This window comes from Capricornis sumatraensis, chromosome 1 (assembly GCF_032405125.1).
Source record: "Capricornis sumatraensis isolate serow.1 chromosome 1, serow.2, whole genome shotgun sequence".
NCBI lineage: Eukaryota > Metazoa > Chordata > Mammalia > Artiodactyla > Bovidae > Capricornis > Capricornis sumatraensis.
Window position 1 is genome coordinate 92,863,688 of NC_091069.1, and position 17,604 is coordinate 92,881,291.

The 17,604-nt window shown below is 42.3% G+C and overlaps 1 protein-coding gene across 2 annotated transcripts in view; it reads right to left on the reverse strand.

The window, feature by feature from the left end:
- Positions 1 to 1,565: 1,565 nt before the first annotated feature.
- Positions 1,566 to 17,604, reverse strand: part of PAIP2B (poly(A) binding protein interacting protein 2B) — a 41,121-nt gene continuing 25,082 nt past the window's right edge. Inside the window, exons 2-4 of one of the 2 annotated variants that reach the window (XM_068984793.1) lie at positions 4,730 to 4,878; positions 2,651 to 2,827; positions 1,566 to 1,683 (exon numbers count right to left, since the gene is read on the reverse strand). In XM_068984793.1, coding sequence (XP_068840894.1) covers positions 1,627 to 1,683; positions 2,651 to 2,827; positions 4,730 to 4,867 — 372 coding nt within the window. In that variant the 5' untranslated portion in view covers positions 4,868 to 4,878 and the 3' untranslated portion in view covers positions 1,566 to 1,626. Of the gene's footprint in view, positions 1,684 to 2,650; positions 2,828 to 3,491; positions 3,569 to 4,729; positions 4,879 to 17,604 lie in introns of those variants that run through there. The other variant, XM_068984794.1, reaches the window with a different exon arrangement.

Genomic DNA, 17,604 nt, shown 5'->3' on the forward strand with positions numbered 1-17,604 from the left:
ATTCTTAAGTGTTCCAGACCCTAGTCCTTTCCTTCCAACCTCTGTCCCATAAACACATACTGAATTTACAGACTTTATTCAAGTTCCATGATCCTTTCCTGACAGGCTTGTCATACAAGACAGTGGCGGTCATACAGAGGGGCCACTGTTCTCCTCAGGCCCCTGCCAGTCCTCGCCCATCCTGGGAGAATGGCCAGGACCAGACACGCTCTTTTTCAGACCTGACTCTGCCAACCTCTCCAGCACACAAAGGCATCTCCTGGTGCCCAGTTTAGTTCCCTATGAGTATCAACAACAACAACAACAACAACCAAACACCTGAGACCTGTGGGCAGGAAAAGAATATACCCAGAAAGTTCCACCTAGAAAACTCAAAACGCTGGGTATGTGGGAACAGCAAAACTTTATAACTGCTGAAACTGTCCCGGTGCATCACAGAGTCACAGGGTCAAGCGGGACTCACTCTCCTAGGCTTTTCTGGAGTTCTTTTGCATAATTCTGTAAGGTGGGGAGAAGCATCAAACTGTGAATGGAGCTTCTTGCTAGCATTCTGAAAAATACATGGACTTATAAAAGTTTTGTACATGGACGTATAAAAGGTTTTTTAAGGAAAGTAAGATACAGGTGGACCAAGTCTTCACAGGGCTAGGAAAAACCTGTCAAAATAAATTTAAGACGATAACTATCAGGATTCAAGGATGATCTCTCCAGACTGAAGCTGATGGCCAGCACTGCATGCCTCTCACACACCTTTGGTAACAGTCTCTTCTTATAAGCAGAAGAGGGTTCGGGGCAGAAAGGAGACAGGGGATTGGACACCATGAGAGACGAGGTGGCAAATCCACCCTAGAACTCTTATACCTTGTAAATAATGAGTCTGATGGCAGCCGTAAACAGAGGCTCAAAGAGTAGGTCAACAGTAAGTCAATGACTCAAGTGACACCACCATCCCAGTCCTCTCCTGTACTTTCATCAACCATCAAAAGATGGCTGATGAAAGTTGGTTTATCAACCATCTAAAGTACTGGTAAACCAGTACTTTTAAGCCTGTGTTTCCTTGAATGGGATTCAGGCAAGGAGGCACGGGCTCAGCAGGCCAGTGGTAATCCCCGCACATTGCAGGAAACCCCCAGGGGTCGGGGAGCTGTGTACTCTGGTTTACAACACCTGTTTCTTCCAACTGACCCTCTTCCCATCCAGCTCAACAGACTGAATATGTAGTGCTCCAGGTGTTCATTGCCCTTGGTAAGTAGACAGCAGGGTGGGGAGGGCATTTTTAAACACCCAGATTTTCTTGGTCAGCTTATTCTTTTAAACACACACAGCAGAACATTCCTGATGAGGGCATGAGGAAAGACTGCAATTTCCCTAAATCGAAAAGCTAATAAAAATAATAGGAAATTGCTTCAAATGAAAGTCAGCAGAACAAAAGAGAAACACTGAGAGGCTTGTAGAGAAAGACTGAGCATATCAGTTACTGTAGTCACAGTGCCAAGTTAAACCACTGCTCCCTTCCCCGCTGTGCACCCCCTGCCCATCCCACCCCCCTCTTCAGCTCCGCCTTTTTGTGCAGCACTGTCCCCAGATGTGGGGACATACAAGTCCTCCTCAACGCTTTCTGTCAGCTCAGTACTTCACTCCTGGTACAAATTCCTTGGCGTCCGGATTCAGGTTACTTTTGCTCTGAAATAAGAACCAAGAGATAATAAATCCCAAGGCAAGCTGCACTTTAGCACTTTAAAATTTATTTTCTCCTTGCTTATGTTATTACCAGTACCTTCCTCTCAGCCCAAAGGAGAGAAAAAAACAGAATTCCTTGCAACTCAGGCAGTTATTCCTGGACTGTTCTCAGTGGCTCCTGATGGACTCAGCCCCTGCTAACCTCATTTTCTTTCTCCTGTTCCCTTCATGATGTTTTCATTAGAGGCTTGTTAACCTGGACTCAAAAAATAATTTTTCAGTTCACAGGTACCTTCACTCGATGAAAATCAGAGTACTCCATCAAACTAGATTGGTTACCACAATCCCTATATTATTTTTGTCTATCCTCGCTTTGGTTAGCTACTCTCTTGATTGACAAGATCTTGATCTAAAACCTCAGCAAACTGCCAGGCAAAATCATTCAGACATGAATTGTGCAAGAACAACGTCACTTATGGAATTCTGACATTAAGTAAACATGGAAGGCAGAGAATTCATTTATCTGGTCTTCTAATTATAAGTGGAAAACAGTCTCTTAGAAGTATATTTCTTCCAAAATGAACCAGCAGTTTTTATAACAGAATCATTCAAAACTATAAATACAGATTTGAGGGACAGTAAAAGAAAAGGACAACAGCAAATGATAATTTAAAACCAAACCTCTTCCATGTTCAAATTTTTATCCTTAATCCCAATTCTGTTTTGAAAATGCCGCTGGAGAAAATGAAAGTTGGTGACGCTGCAGCAATCACATTTCCACGGTGCTTTAAGAGGTGCAGCACATCTTCAGTGCACCCCCTTGTTAATGCCCAGGTGGTGAGTGAGTGAAGAAACAGTGACTCAGAGGGCGCCAAAGCTTGCCCAAGGTTGTTGGGCCAAAAAGAGAGACGTGACTCCAAATCCTATATTCTTTTCACTATGTCACATGTGGAACTACGTATGCGCTTACCAAAATATCTTCAGAAGCATGACCATCACTGACTGACAGTCCATTCAACTGTTGCTGCAACTGTCCCATGGCCTGAGGCAGGTCTCGTGATGGAATAAACCAGTCTTGGTCTTCCTCGTCCAGCATCTCCTGAAAGCAGCGGTCCAAGAATTCTTGCTCCTGCAGCTCCTCCTCCACCTGGCAAGCAACAGGGAAGAGCTCAGACTTAACTGTCCCAGTGGGACTCACACTTTCTAGTCTTTTTCTACCTCTTTCTTTCAGAGGTTATAACTTTGCAACTAAGAATGATCTTGTATGAGATCTACTAAGAATTATGATCCTTTTAATGAAAGGCTAGAAAGAAATTTAACTTTTAGTATTTTCAATCAAATTCCATAAAAAATAAGACAGGAAATAGTCAAAATAGCAGAAATTCCAGGTTTTCACAGATCTAATATGTGACACAGATATTTTTCACTCATATGGCACTTAACAGAAAATCATTTTAAAGCTTGACATTTTTTTTCAATCTTATTGAGAGGCGGTTCTTAAATTTCCCATTTTACAAGTATGAAAAGGGTTCAGGAACTATGTATCTAGACTACTACCTGGACAGTGGAGATTAAACCAAAACCAACTCCCAGCTTCTGGCCCCCTTTTCTAGTAATAAAGCCCCTTCGGGAGAAAAATACTTTCAGAACCTTAGAAAGATATAAAGAGCACTTTCTGGCATACCAGTAGAAAATTCTTTCAAAACAAGAAGAAATAATACAAATATTTAAACAAATTGCATATTTCTGAAAAAGAGTATCTTAAATCTAAAGCAATATATAGCAAGGATATTTTATACTTATTTGCAGACCCTGTTAACTCTTGGTAAAGAGTATGCTTCACTCTGGAGATCAGCGTGATTTTCACAGGCCTCCCGCTTCATGTTTGGCCATCCCTGTAGGCTGCCTGGTGACTGATTCACAGCTCGTATGCCGCCACCAGAGGGCTAGTCAAGCAAAAATAATCACCCAAACTAGCCAATATAGTTGAATCCAAAGGAAAAGTCACCTGTAGCAAGACTTAAACATATGATTTCAACCTTACAATTAACTATACTTTTTATTTTTTTTAATCTCAAGTAAATTAGTTACAAAGTACTTAAAATAACAACTGAAAATATTTCCAAACTACAAGATTTAACATGACTGCTCAGGATCTGCCCTAAAACTTTCCCCGAGAGCATAACATGTTCTTCCATATTAAGTCTACCCTTATTTACAGGCACAAGCCACAAAAGCAGTTACCTGGGCCCACGGGTGTCATAGGAAGCATGGTCTATGTACTGTTCACACAGATCATAACACAGTGAGCCACAGCAGGTGGAAACTCCTGGCTGTTTCCTAAACTTGTTTCCATCTCCCCAAAGCACCAGTTGTGCAGTTAAAATCGAATTTCCTGTCTCCCATGCTGGATATGGCCATGTAACTATAATCACATAACATCCCCAAGAAGGGATGTGAGTACTCTGGCATCATTTGGTTAAAAGGAGACCCTTTGCCTTGACATTTGGCTCTCTCCCTTTCCTATGGCTTGACTTCGAGTTACCCTACAGTTGCCAAGTGCTCTGGGAGTGGCAGGGCAAAACGATGGAGGGCATCAAGTGGTTGCAGAGTCACCTGTCTACCTGGAGTGCTTACCTGGGGGTGTTACAACCACAGAGATTTAAGACAACTGATTACTGCTGGATCTTTGTGGAAGGAGTCTAGCCTTCCCCCACCAAATACACTATCTCAGACTTGCATTCTGCCAGTCCCTGAGTTCCTACTTGGGGCATGCCAGGCTGGTCTGTCTGCACACAGCTGCTGTTTCCCAGAAGCCTACACCAGAACACCATGGCATTGGATCCTCTTTTAATTAGCATGATAGAAAAATTTCAATATCGTCCTCCAAAGTATCTTCAATTTGTCTCTTAGCAACTGAAGTTGCTTTTTGGTCAGCCCTGACCAGGCGTCTATGTATTTTCAAGTTATTCTAAAGCCAATGAACACAATTCTCTTTTGACAGACTGATGGTAAAATACAGCTGTTGAACTACATTTCACTTCTTTACCTGTCTGTTGAAGTCCTCTTCATTCTCCATCCACATGTACTCTGCGAATGGGTTTTCCTTCTCATCATGCCCATTTAACACCTGGTCCTCTTTGGATTTTATATTGGGTGCTGTATTCGCCACACTGGATCCATTCATTATGACAGAACCTACACAGGAGCAAAAGAAAGGATAAAATGATACAACCAGGAAATGAAAAGATTCTTCCAGATGCTTCTGATGTTCTAAATCAAAGTTATTAACTACAGATAAACAGAAAATGCTAGTCTGTAACTAGTTACCTATACAGATGTACAATTCTTTAAGAGTTAAAAGAAAAAACATCTCAGCTCAGTTAGCTTTTCTAAGCAAGTGGGATGGGTGCTGGGTGGGAGAGGACCTTTTCAAGCCAAATTTCTGTAAGTTCTAGAACCTAACCAAGATCATAGCTTCCCTAACATTTAAAAAAGTAGAAAAAATACATTCTTAATAAACATTGTAAACGGTTGCCTCTTATTCTGATTTTTGTTTTGTTTTGTTTTCTTCTTTATTTATTTATTTATTTTTTGCTTGTGCTGGGTCTTAGCTGTGGCAGGCAGGATCTTTAATTTCAGCATGTGAACTCTGAGTTGCAGCATGTGAGATCTAGTTCCTCGACCAGGGATTGAACCCGGGCCCCCTCCACTGGAAGCACAGAATCTTAGCCACTGGACTACCAGGGAAACTCCTATTCTGATCCTTATTAAGCTCTGTTTTTCTTTAAAACCTATTTCAAAAAATAATACATGCTTATGACATTGGAAAGCAAAAAGGAAAAAAGTAAGGTCATCAGCTGTCTAACTATACAGAGTTAAAAATGATTCACAATGTGGTGGATATAAGCTTGCTGACTTCCCCTATGTACCTAAGGACACATATACACAAACCCATTCCCCAAGCACCCATTCTTATAGTAACAGCATGATGTTCCATCATTTGCTCTTTCTCATTTCCATATTAATATAGACATTCTGTCAGTTGGTGTGTTTCCAGCGTTTCTGTATTATAAAGGTGGGATGAACTTTCTGTGTTCAATTTCTCTAATGATTTTCTTAAGATAATTCCTAAAAATAGAACTGCCATATAGGAAAGAATGTTTGTTTAAGGCTCATGATTTATGGCCAAGCTGCCATAGAGTTTAAATTCCCACTGGTATTATGTAAGTGCCTGTTCATCTGCACTCATGAGTGTTCTTTTGGCTTCCAAATTCATTTTGGTATGCTTGCTATCATCTGGAATGTATTTATTTTCAGTTCTTTATTTAAAATTTAACCATTCTTCAAAAACAGCTGTAGGACTTTCCTGGGGGTCCAGTGGTTAAGAATCTGCCAGCCAACGCAGGGGACGCAGGCACGACCCCTGGTTCAGGGAGAAAGCGCATGCTATGGACCAAGCCCTCGCACCACAGCTACCGAGGCCAAGCACTAGAGCTCGCGCTCCGCAGCGAGACAAGCTACTGCATGAGAGGCCCTCGAACCGAAACTACGGAGCAGCCCCGGTCGCTGCAGCTAGTGAAGCCTGGGCACAGCAGTGAAGACCCAGCATGGCCAAAAATAACCAGATAAACAAAGACGGAGCACTGTAGTCTTTACGCTCTATAGTACCTCCCCTAAGCTCCTGTAGGTAATGAGCATCGTCTTAATACTACTTAACTACTCTGTTTCATATGTATAATCTTTCTCTTCTTAGTTAGATTCTCAACTCCTGAAACATGAGATGAAAAGCTTTTATATTTTGTAATCTTCCTCAATATTAGGAACTTCATAAATACCCATGGATCGTCATGCTTAGGCAATTTTCCCTTTCCAGCCTGTCTCCTCCTTTCAGTCTCAGCTCAGTCCTCTCCCCAGCGCTCCCTGGGGGCACCTTTAAGTTTTAATACATTATTTTTCACTTATTTCTGTCTTGGTAACATTCATGAAAAAGTTCTTCTCTGCTTCTGGGTACACTAAAAGTTACTGAAGTTTTTTCAACTTTCAAACCTGTTATGAACATTAGAAAATATAACCTTAAAAGACAAAGTACAGTTGTGAAGAGTAATAAGAATACGGGCTTCCCTGGTGGCTCAGTGGTAAAGAATCCGCCTACCAACGCAGGGGACACTTCGACCCCTGGCCTGGGAAGATCCAACATGCTGTGGAGTGACTAAGCCCACGCGCCGCAACGACTGAGCCCGTGGTCTAGAGCCTGGGAACCACTACTACTGAGCCCACACACCACAACTACTTACGCCCATGTGCCCTAGAGCCCATGCTCCACAACAAGAGAAGCAGTAAGAAGCCCCTGTTCACCCCAACTAGAGAAAAGGCCAGTGCGCAGCAACGAAGACCCAGTAAATAAAATTGTATAAAAAAAGATGAAAAAATAATTCATTGATAGTTCAAAGAGAATTTAAGACAGAACCCATGTAATTCACTGTTGGTTTAATTAGGCCACCTAGTATGAAATATACCAGTTTAATATATTTTAGACAGAGACCGGAGAAGGCAATGGCACCCCACTCCAGTACTCTTGCCTGGAAAATCCCACGGACAGAGGAGCCTGGTAGGCTACGGTCCATGGGGTCGCGAAGAGTCGGACACGACTGAGCGACTTCTCTTTCACTTTTCACTTTCATGCATTGGAGAAGGAAATGGCAACCCACTCCAGTGTTCTTGCCTGGAGAATCCCAGGGACAGGGAAGCCTGGTGCGCTGCTGTCTATGGGGTCACACAGAGTCGGACATGACTGAAGCGACTTAGCAGCAGCAGCAGCAGCAGACAGAGACAAAAGAAATCAATGATTATTTCAAATACTGCTCCAGAATAATAATCCCATACGGCTATAAAAGGGGGGAAACCAGTTTTTATTTTTACCACTTCCATTTTCAGCATAACAATGATAGAAGCAAGTATGTTCCGAACCTCAGGGCAACTGAGTAGATAGGTATTTCTAATCAGAGACTTAACAGGTCTTGAACCTTGATGGATAGCACTTTCCAAAGATTCATTTGGCAGTTGCTTACTATTCTCATAGCTCAGTTGGTAAAGAATCTGCCTGCAGTGCAGGAGACCCCAGTTTGATCTCTGGGTCAGGAAGATCCCCTGGAGAAGGGATAGGCTACCCACCCCAGTATTCTTGGGCTTCCCTGGTGGCTCAGCTGGTAGAGAATCTGTCTGCAATGTGGGAGACCTGGGTTCAATCCCTGGGTTGGGAAGATCTCCTGGAGAAGGGAAAGGCTACCCACTCCAGTATGCTGGCCTGGAGAATTCCATGGACTGTATAGTCCATAGGGTCACAAACAGTCGGACACGACTAAGCGACCTTCATTTCACTTCACTTACTATCAACACAGTGATTTCTCCCCACATTATGGAAGTCACCCACAGAGAATCAGACATCCATTTTCTAAAACATCTGCCTTTGCCACCAAAATAAATCCTGAGTGCCCATGACTGTTAGGAGAAAGGGAAAGCAGAGGAAGAAAGAACAGAATAATCCTAATTCAAGAGAAAGGCAGAGCACAGAGAATACATTGCAGGATATACCTGTTCATGAGAAAGGGAATGGAATATTACCACAACTCAACATGGGGATATTATCTAATTTAACGTAAACATTTTAAAAAGTTTTTTTTTTTTTTAACACAAACACTTTAGAAAAGCAAAAAACACTGTGATTGGGACTGTCAATACTACAAAAATTGTTCTCTCCACAGTAGGTTACATAGTGTTGAATTGCATTTTATACAATTCCGCCTTTTCTAAACAATTGGGAAGTTTGGTTTCTCTAAACAGCAGCAATCCAAGAGCTTAATTTGTACAGTGCTTAACAATAGTAGTCATGTATGGATGTGAGAGGTGGACTGTGAAGAAAGCTGAGCATTGAAGAATTGATGCTTTTGAACTGTGGTGTTGGAGAAGACTCTTGAGAGTCCCTTGGATTGCAAGGAGATCCAACCAGTCCATTCTAAAGGAGATCAGTCCTGAATGTTCTTTGGAAGGAATGATGCTAAAGCTGAAACTCCAGTACTTTGGCCACCTGATGAGAAGAGCTGACTCACTGGAAAAGACTGGGAGGGATTGGGGGCAGGAGGAAAAGGGGACGACAGAGGATGAGATGGCTGGATGGCATCACCGACTCGATGGACGTGAATTTCAGTGAACTGCGGGAGTTGGTGATGGACAGGGAAGCCTGGCGTGCTACGATTCATGGGGTCACAGAGTCGGACATGACTGAGCGACTGAACTGAACTAACAATTTATAAAGAGATTTCATATTTATGCTGTAACTTAAAGTATATATTCTGTCCAACCTCACTTAAGAAAAAAACACCCAGACATTGCTAAAGACCAAAGAAGGTACTGGTTCAGCGGCTAAGCAAACAGGGTTGCTGGGTTGGTTCAATAACAACACTGGTTTGTGGGCCCACTGTGTGACAGTGACACCTGGTGCTTAATGTGCCTCTTGACATTAGTAATGGGGTGAGCATGGGGAGGTTTGGCTGAAGAATGGTAAATCCTAGGTATCCTTGGGAAATGCCATCCAACTTGGGGAAGACAGTAGGTAAGACAGGACCATTGCCTGTAACTTCCTTGACTGTCCTGTTTCCAAAGTTGCATGTACCACTCTCTGTTTCCAGCTCCTCTCCAGTTCACCAGCCATCATGCTTGCCTTCCAAAAGCACGGTGTTTCTCTAACCATCTTATTTTGATAGTTCACTTTCATGACTTTGATCCTCCCACACCAAGTCACATCACTGTGAAATTCTAGTCTAGTGGAGACAAAGAAAATGTCCCCAAAGCTTTCAGAGATGGGGAAAATGCTTGGTTACAAAAGTAGGATCACAAATCAGAATGGCTGCTCTGTTGTCAGCTACACTATGGAGAGGGCCATGTGACTAGGAGTTCAATTTTTTTTTTTTTGTTTTTTGGGCAGCTCTGCTTGGCTTGTGGAATCTTAGTTCCCCAAAAAGGGATTGAATCCGAGGACCCCAGCAGTGAAACAGCCAAGTCCTAACCCCTGGACCACCAGGGAATTCCCAGTTACTCAGTCTTGTTAACAAGCATGCAAGTTTCGAAGGTCATCTTCCCACCATCAAGTCCTCAGATGAGACCACTTGAACTTTATGAGATTCTGAGGTAGGGGCACCCAGCTGGGCTGCTCCCAGATTCCTGACCCACAGGAACTGTGATACTAAGTGTTTATTATTTTAGCCTGCTAAACTTTGGGGTAAGTTCTTATATAATAATAAATAAACAACACAGGTATTCAGTAAACACAGACATCTAGCTCTGCCATACAAACCACCAATTGCCACCCATCTATTAAGAAGGCAAATGTGCAGTCTGAAGCAGGTCACTGTTTGAGGAGTTCTTCAAGAACTAGACTCAATAGCACATAAAGGAGTTGATGTCTGGTCTGTATCTAAACTGCATTAAGAAATCTAAGAACTATTTGAAACTCATTCCCCGCCTCCATCTCACTTTCCCTCTTAAATGTGTGGCAAACATGCTGAAAATGGAAAATAATGATTGTCATTTGGCTGAAGATGGTAAAGCATGTAGTCAAAACAGGAATGCTAAGCTCCTGCCAAGCATATGATTTAGCACTTTACCTCGGTCAAGAGTTTGTGTTTAAGATATTTGGCTTGAAATAGAGGTCTTGGTTCCCAACCACAAAGAACTTCAAGACGTTTAATATACCTAGGATATTTCCAGAATACATACTTCATCAGTTCAACACTTTGAAAAATCACAACTTTCAGATTCAACAATTTTTCCAATCCAAAACTTGGCTATTTTTTTTTTGAACCTAGATGAGATTTTTTTCAGAAGCTAAAACTAGATTATGCCCAGGATAACAACTTGACTGTCAAGAATACTTGGAACTATTGACTCAATTATTGGGAAAAAGTCTATTGAGTAGTTTATATTAAAACTAGTCTCTACTATTCTGTTTCCTGCAGTTTTGTTAACTTCATTCAGTCTGGTTGTTGTCATTCAGTCATTAAGTCGTGTCCGACTCTTTGTGACCCCATAGACTACAGCATGCCAGTCTCCTCTGTCCTTCACTATCTCCTGGAGTTTGTTCAAATTCACATCCACTGAGTTGGTAATGCTATCTAACCATATCATTCTCTGCCGCCCCCTTCTCCTTTGCCTTCAATCTTTCTCAGCATCAGGGTCTTTTCCAATGAGCCAGCTCTTCACATCGGGTGGCCAAACTATTGGAGCTTCAGCTTCAGCATCAATCCTTCCAATGAATATTCAGGGTTGATTTCCTTTAGGAATGACTGTTTGATCCCCGTGCAGTCCAGGGGACTCTAAGGAGTCTTCTCCAGCACCACAAATCAGTCTGGTGAATACGATTTAAAAAATTAAACATTGTGAGTAACAGTTTTACATGTTATTTTACTTCAAACATGTTGCCACTAGATTCAGGCTTTGGTCTTTCCCAGTTACATCTTAGTAACTCAGGTAATTAGATGCGCTCACACACTAGAATCTGTGTGTCTACCCTCAGCCCTGTGCTTGACAGCTATTTTCACAAGGTACACAGTTGTTTCACTGATGGTATTTACATTCTCTCAGGAGAGAGATAAGCAAATAGTTAAGAATAATTAGTATTAAGTTAAAAGGAGAGGCAAAAGGGACTATTAGAAGACAGGAAGACCCAATCTAGTTCAGGAGTGGGGGATGGCTGAGAAGGGTGTCTCTGAACAAGCAACATTTCGATTGATACCTGAAAAATTTGTTAGCTAGCAGGAGGGAAGAGAGAGAAAACCATGTGCAAGGATTCAGAGGCAGGAGGCAACGTTCAAGAACTGTAAGAAGGTGCATACGCATATAGTCTGAGTCAAAGGAGAACCTCCTTCCTTGGAGAACGGCCAAGGAAGAGAGAGATGCGGGTGCAGAGGCAGATGGACCTGATCATCTAGGACACCAGAGGCTACATGAAGAATTTTGGAGATCATCCGAAAAGCAGTGAAAGCCACTGAAAGCGGTGCTCAGCAGCACAGCGACGTGACTCCATTCATATTTTGTGTTACTCAGGCTGCCATATGGAAAATGGATTGGAGAGACTGAGAGAGGACAATGGGAGACCAGTAAGGCAGCTAATGCACTAACCCAGATGAAAAACAAAAGGCAGCTGCTTAGACTAGGACAATGGCAGTAAGAAGAGAGGAGATTCCAGACCTATTTTAGGCTTTTCTGGTGAGGAACTGGATGCGGGGAGACAAGGCGAGGCAGATACCGAGGATGACTCTGGCACCAGCAACTGGGTGAGGGGTGGTGTCACTCGCTGAGCAAGGGAACTCCACGGGAAGGGTGGATTTTTCTTGGGTGGGGATGGGGATTCAAGGTATAACGGGTGATGCATTCTATACTGGATACATTAAATGTGGAATGCCTCTGAAGCACTCAAATGGTGACACAGGTAGCTTGCTTGTGTGCATCAACAGGAGAGGTGTGACTAAATACAGAAATCTGGAATAGTCGTCTACACACATGGTGCCCGGAGTCATGGGCCTCGAATGTTGCCTAGGGAGAGAGGGCAAAGCCAGGTAGCACAAGGAGATAGACAAGCAGACTGAGAAGGAAACCAGAAGAGTGTGACGCCACAGAAATCAAGGGAAGACAGAACCCTTCACTTATAGTGAGTTGAAAGGTAGCCCCCAAAAAGATATGTTCAGATTCCAATGCCGAGAATCTGCGAACACTACATTATTTGAAATAAGGGTCTTTGTAGACGTAACTACATTAAGGACCTTGAGATAAGCAGATCATCCTGCATTATCCCAGGAGGCCCTAAATCCAATGGTAAGTGTCTTGTAAGAGAAAAGCAGGAGATTTGACATGGAGAAAAGGAGGCCATGTGACCGGGGAGGCAGAGATTGGAGTGGTGGGGCCACAAGTCAAGAAATGCCTACAGGCACCACAAGTTGAACAGGCAAAGAGCAGATTCTCCTCTGCAGTCTCCAGAGAGAGTCCAGCCTGATTTTTTGTTTCTTGACTTCCGATTTTTGACTTCTAGCCTCCAGATGGTAAGAGAAAAAATTCATGGTGTTTTAAGCCTCCAGTTTGTGATAATCTGCCACATTAGACACAGAGGACTGTGTAAGTAAGGTAGGTATGTTGAAGGCTGAAGTGAAAAGTGAAAGTGAAAGTCACTCAGTGAAAGTGAAAGTCGCTCAGTGAAAGTGAAAGTCGCTCAGTCGTGTCTGACTCTTTGTGACCCCATGGACTATACACAGTCCATGGAATTCGCCAGGTCAGAATACTGGAGTGGGTAGCCATTCCCTTCTCCAGGGGATCTTCCCAACCCAGGGAACGCACCCAGGTCTTCAGCACTGGAGGTGGATTCTTTACCAGCTGAGCCACCAGGGATGCAAGGTCAAAAGGAAGGCTGAGAAGTGTCTACAGAATTTAGGACCATGGAGATATCTTATGACCACAATGAAAGCAGGATCCTTGAACAGAAATGAGGGAGAAAGTAAAATGGATGAGATATGAATTGCAGGTGACAGGAAGTAATCAAAACTCTTTCAAGGGGCCAGGTGCCAAGGAAAGGAAGAGGAATGAACAGGAACCAGAGGGATGGATGGTCCCTGGAAACTTTATTTTTAAAGACTGGAGAGCCCAGAACATGTTTAAATGTTCACAGACAGAGTCTGGTGGAGAGGGAGAGGCTAGAAAGAGAAAGAAGGAAAAGCTGATAGTACAGGCTAGGGGAAGGTAGGAAGAGATACTTACTTGTTTATTCTTTTGAATAGCTAATACATTCTGATGATTCAAAATCTAAATGCCTGGGATTCCTAATTAGTAGCAGTTAATTACAGTAAAAGAGAATTACTAATTAAGAATGGATGATGAGCATAAAGTCAGAGCAAGGGAAGCACATTGGGAGAGACATTTAATCCATTACAAAGCCTTACTCCATGAAACACCCTTAACTCCATGGCAGATTTTTACTTCCCTGGTGGCAGGAATGTAAGTCTCCCTGTCCCAACAGTTGCTGGAGAAACCTACCAAACTCTAACTCTAGAACTTTGCTTTTGTTTTCTCTTCTAATTTTTCATAGTCGTATATATGTGTATACATATAACATATCCACAAATTTTAAAGCTACATAAGCACTAACAGAAAGTAATTTTATAAATTTTAAATACATACTGTCAACCAAAAACAACGCAGGAGGCTGCAAATAAGAAATGAGTTTATTTGGGATCTTAAGAATTGGAATTCAGGAACCACAGATTTGGGTAACCCCAGAAGAGGGGAAACAGTGAGAGATTTTATTTTCTTGAGCTCCAAAATCACTGCAGATGGTGACTGCAGCCGTGACATTAAAAGATGCTTGCTTCTTGGAAGAAAAGCTATGACCAACCTAGACAGCATATTAAAAAGCAGCGACATTACTTTGCCGACAAAGATCCGTCTACTCAAAGCTATGGTTTTTCCAGTAGTCATGTATGGATGTGAGAGTCAGATTATAAGGAAAGCTGAGTGCTGAAGAACTGATGCTTTTGAACTGTGGTGTTAGAGAAGACTCTTGAGAGTCTCTTGGACTTCAAGGAGATCAAACCAGTCAATCCTAAAGGAAATCAACCCTGAATATTCATTGGAAGGACTGATGCTGAAGCTGAAACTGCAATACTTCGGCCACCTGATGCGAAGAACTGACTCATCTGAAAAGACCTGGATGCTGGGAAAGATTAAAGACAGGGGGAGATGAGGATGAGATGGCTGGATGCCATCACTGACCCGATGGACATGAATTTGAGCAAGCTCCAGGGAGTTGGTGATAGACAGGGAAGCCTGGCATGCTGCAGTCCATGGGGTCACAAAGAGTCGGTCACATGACTAAGTGACTGAACTGAACTAAAAAAGAGTGTTGCGAGGAAAACAAAGAGTCATACAGACAAAAGGGCATAAGATTGTTAAAAGTTGCCTGATGAGTGGGGCAGAGAACATATTTGAATACATAATAGTTGAAAACTTTCCTAACCTGAAAAGGAAACAGACAGCCGGGTCCAGGAAACACAGAGTGCCAAGCAGGATCAATTCAAAGAGGGCCCTACCAAGACACACTGTAATTAAAATGGCAAAAATTAAAGATGAAGATAAAATATTAAAAGCAGCAAGGGAAAAGCAATGAGTTACATGCATGGTAACGCCCATAAGGCTGTCAGCTGAATTTTCAGCAGAAACTCTAAAGACCAGAAGGGACTGGCACAATATAATTAAAGAGATAAAAGGGAAAAACCTACAGCCAAGACTACTCCACCTGGCAAGGCTTTCATTCAGATTTGATGGAGAGATTAAAACTTTGGTCAACTATATTTACTTTTGGTTGCACTGGGTCTCCACCGTTAAGCGTGGGCTTCCTCCAGTTGGGGCAAGCAGGGGCTACTCTTCTTGCAGTGCACGGGTTTCTCATCGCAGCGCATGTGCGCTAAGTCGCTTCAGTTGTGTCTGACTCTTCGGGGATGCTATGGACTGTAGCCCTGCCAGGCTCCTCTGTACAAGGGATTCTCCAGACAAGAATATTGGAGTGTGTTGCCATTTCCTCCTCCAGGGGATCTTCCCAACTCAGGGACTGAACCCGAATCTCTGAAGTCTCTTGCACTGGCAGGTGAGCTTTTTTTTTTTTTTTTTTTTTACCACTAGCACCAGCTGGGAAGCCCTCTCATTGCTGTTGTGGAACACAGGCTCAATGCACACAGGCTTCAGCAGTTGCAGCACAGGGGCTCCGTAAATGTGGCTCGCAGGCTCCAGAGCACAGGCTCAGCAGTTGTGGCACATGGGCTGAGCTGCTCTGCACCATGTGGGATCTTCTTGGACCAGAGATCAAACCCATGGTCCCCTGCATTGGTAGGCAGATTCCTATGCAGTGTACCACCAGGGAAGTCCTCAAAAGTTTTAAAAGACGCAAAAGCTAAAAGATTTCAGCACTACCAAACCAGCTTTACAAGAAATGTTTAAGGGACTTCTCTAAGCAAAAAAGAAATGGCCACAACTAGGAGCCTTAAAACTATGAAAGAAAAAAGCTCACTGTGTATATTAAAGTCAAATATACACTAAAGGTAGTAAATTTAACTACATACAGAGTTAGGAGGAAGGTTAAAGAATAAAACTAGTAAAATCATCTATATCTTCAATTAAAGGAGTCACAAAACAAAATGGTAAAATATGACAAAAATAGTAATCGAGGAGAAGGGAGTAAAAATGCAGAGTTGTTAATATGTGCTTGAAATTAAGAGATCGGCAACTTAAATAAACATATTGCTATAAATACACCTCACTGTAACCATGAACCCAAAATCTATAATAGATACACACACAAGAAAGAGAAAAAATTCAAACGCAACACTAAAACAGTCATTAAATCACAAATGAAAGTAAAAGTTGCTCAGTTATCTCTGACTCTTTGGACCCCATGGACTATATACAGTCCATGGAATTCTGCAGGCCAGAATACTAGAGTGGGTAGCCTTTCCCTTCTCCAGGGAATCTTCCCAACCCAGGGATCGAACCCAGGTCTTCAGCATTGCAGGCGGATTCTTTACCAGCTGAGCCACCAGGGAAGCCCACACAAGAGAAGAGAACAAAAGCAAAATAAAAGGACAAAAAGGAACTACAAATACAAAGAATAAAACGGCAATAAATACATATCTATCAATAATTACTTTAAATGTAAAGAGACCAAAGACTCCAATCAAAAAACAAAGAGTGGCTGAATGGACTATAAAAACAAGACCTCTACATATATATATAGGCTTCCCTGATAGCTCAGTTGGTAAAGAATCCATCTGCAATGCAGGAAACCCAGTTTGGATTCCTGGATCGGGAAGATCTTCTGGAGAAAGGCTGGCTACCCACTCCAGTATTCTCGGGCTTCCCTGGTGGCTCAGATGGTAAAATGTCTGCCTGCAATGGGCGAGACCCAGGTTCGATCTCTAGGTTGGGAAGATCCCCTGAAGAAAGAAATGGCAACCCACTCCAGTACTCTTGCCTGAAAAATCCCACGGACAGAGGAGCCTAGTAGGCTACAGTCCATGGGGTCACAAAGAATCAGACATGACTGAGTGACTTCACTTTCACACATATATATACTGCCTACAAGAGATTCACTTCATACCTAAAGCAACATACACACTGAAAGTAAAGGGATGGAACAAGATACTCCATGCAAATGGAAATCAAAAGAAAGCCAGGATAGCAATACCTATACGGACAAAATAGAATTTAAAACAAAGACTGTTACAGGAGACAAAGAAGGATATTACATAATGATTGAGGGATTAATCCAAAAGGAAACTATAACAACTGTAAATGTATATGCATCCAACATAGGAGAACGTACATATAGAAAGCAAATATTAACGTAATGTAAATATAGACATAAAGGGAGAAGTCAACAGTAATGAAATCATTGTAGAAGACTTTACCACCTCATTTACATTAATGAACAGATCACCCAGAGAGTAAATCAATAAGGAAACACTAGCCTTAAATGATACATTAGATCGGATGGACTTAACAGATATACATAGAACATTCCATCCAAAGCAGTAGAATACATTCTTTTCAAATACACAGGGAGCATTCTCCAGGATAGATCACAGCTAAGCCTTAGTAAAATTAAGAAAACTGAAATCCTATGAAGCATTTTTTCAACCAGAATGCTATGTGACCAGAATATTAACTATAAGAAAAACATTGCAAAAATGTAAACATGTAATTCAGTTCAGTTCAGTCGCTCAGTCGTCTCCAACTCTTTGCAACCCTTTGAACCACAGCACGCCAAGCCTCCCTGTCCATCACCAACTCCCAGAGTTCACCAAAACCCATGTCGATTGAGTTGGTGATGCC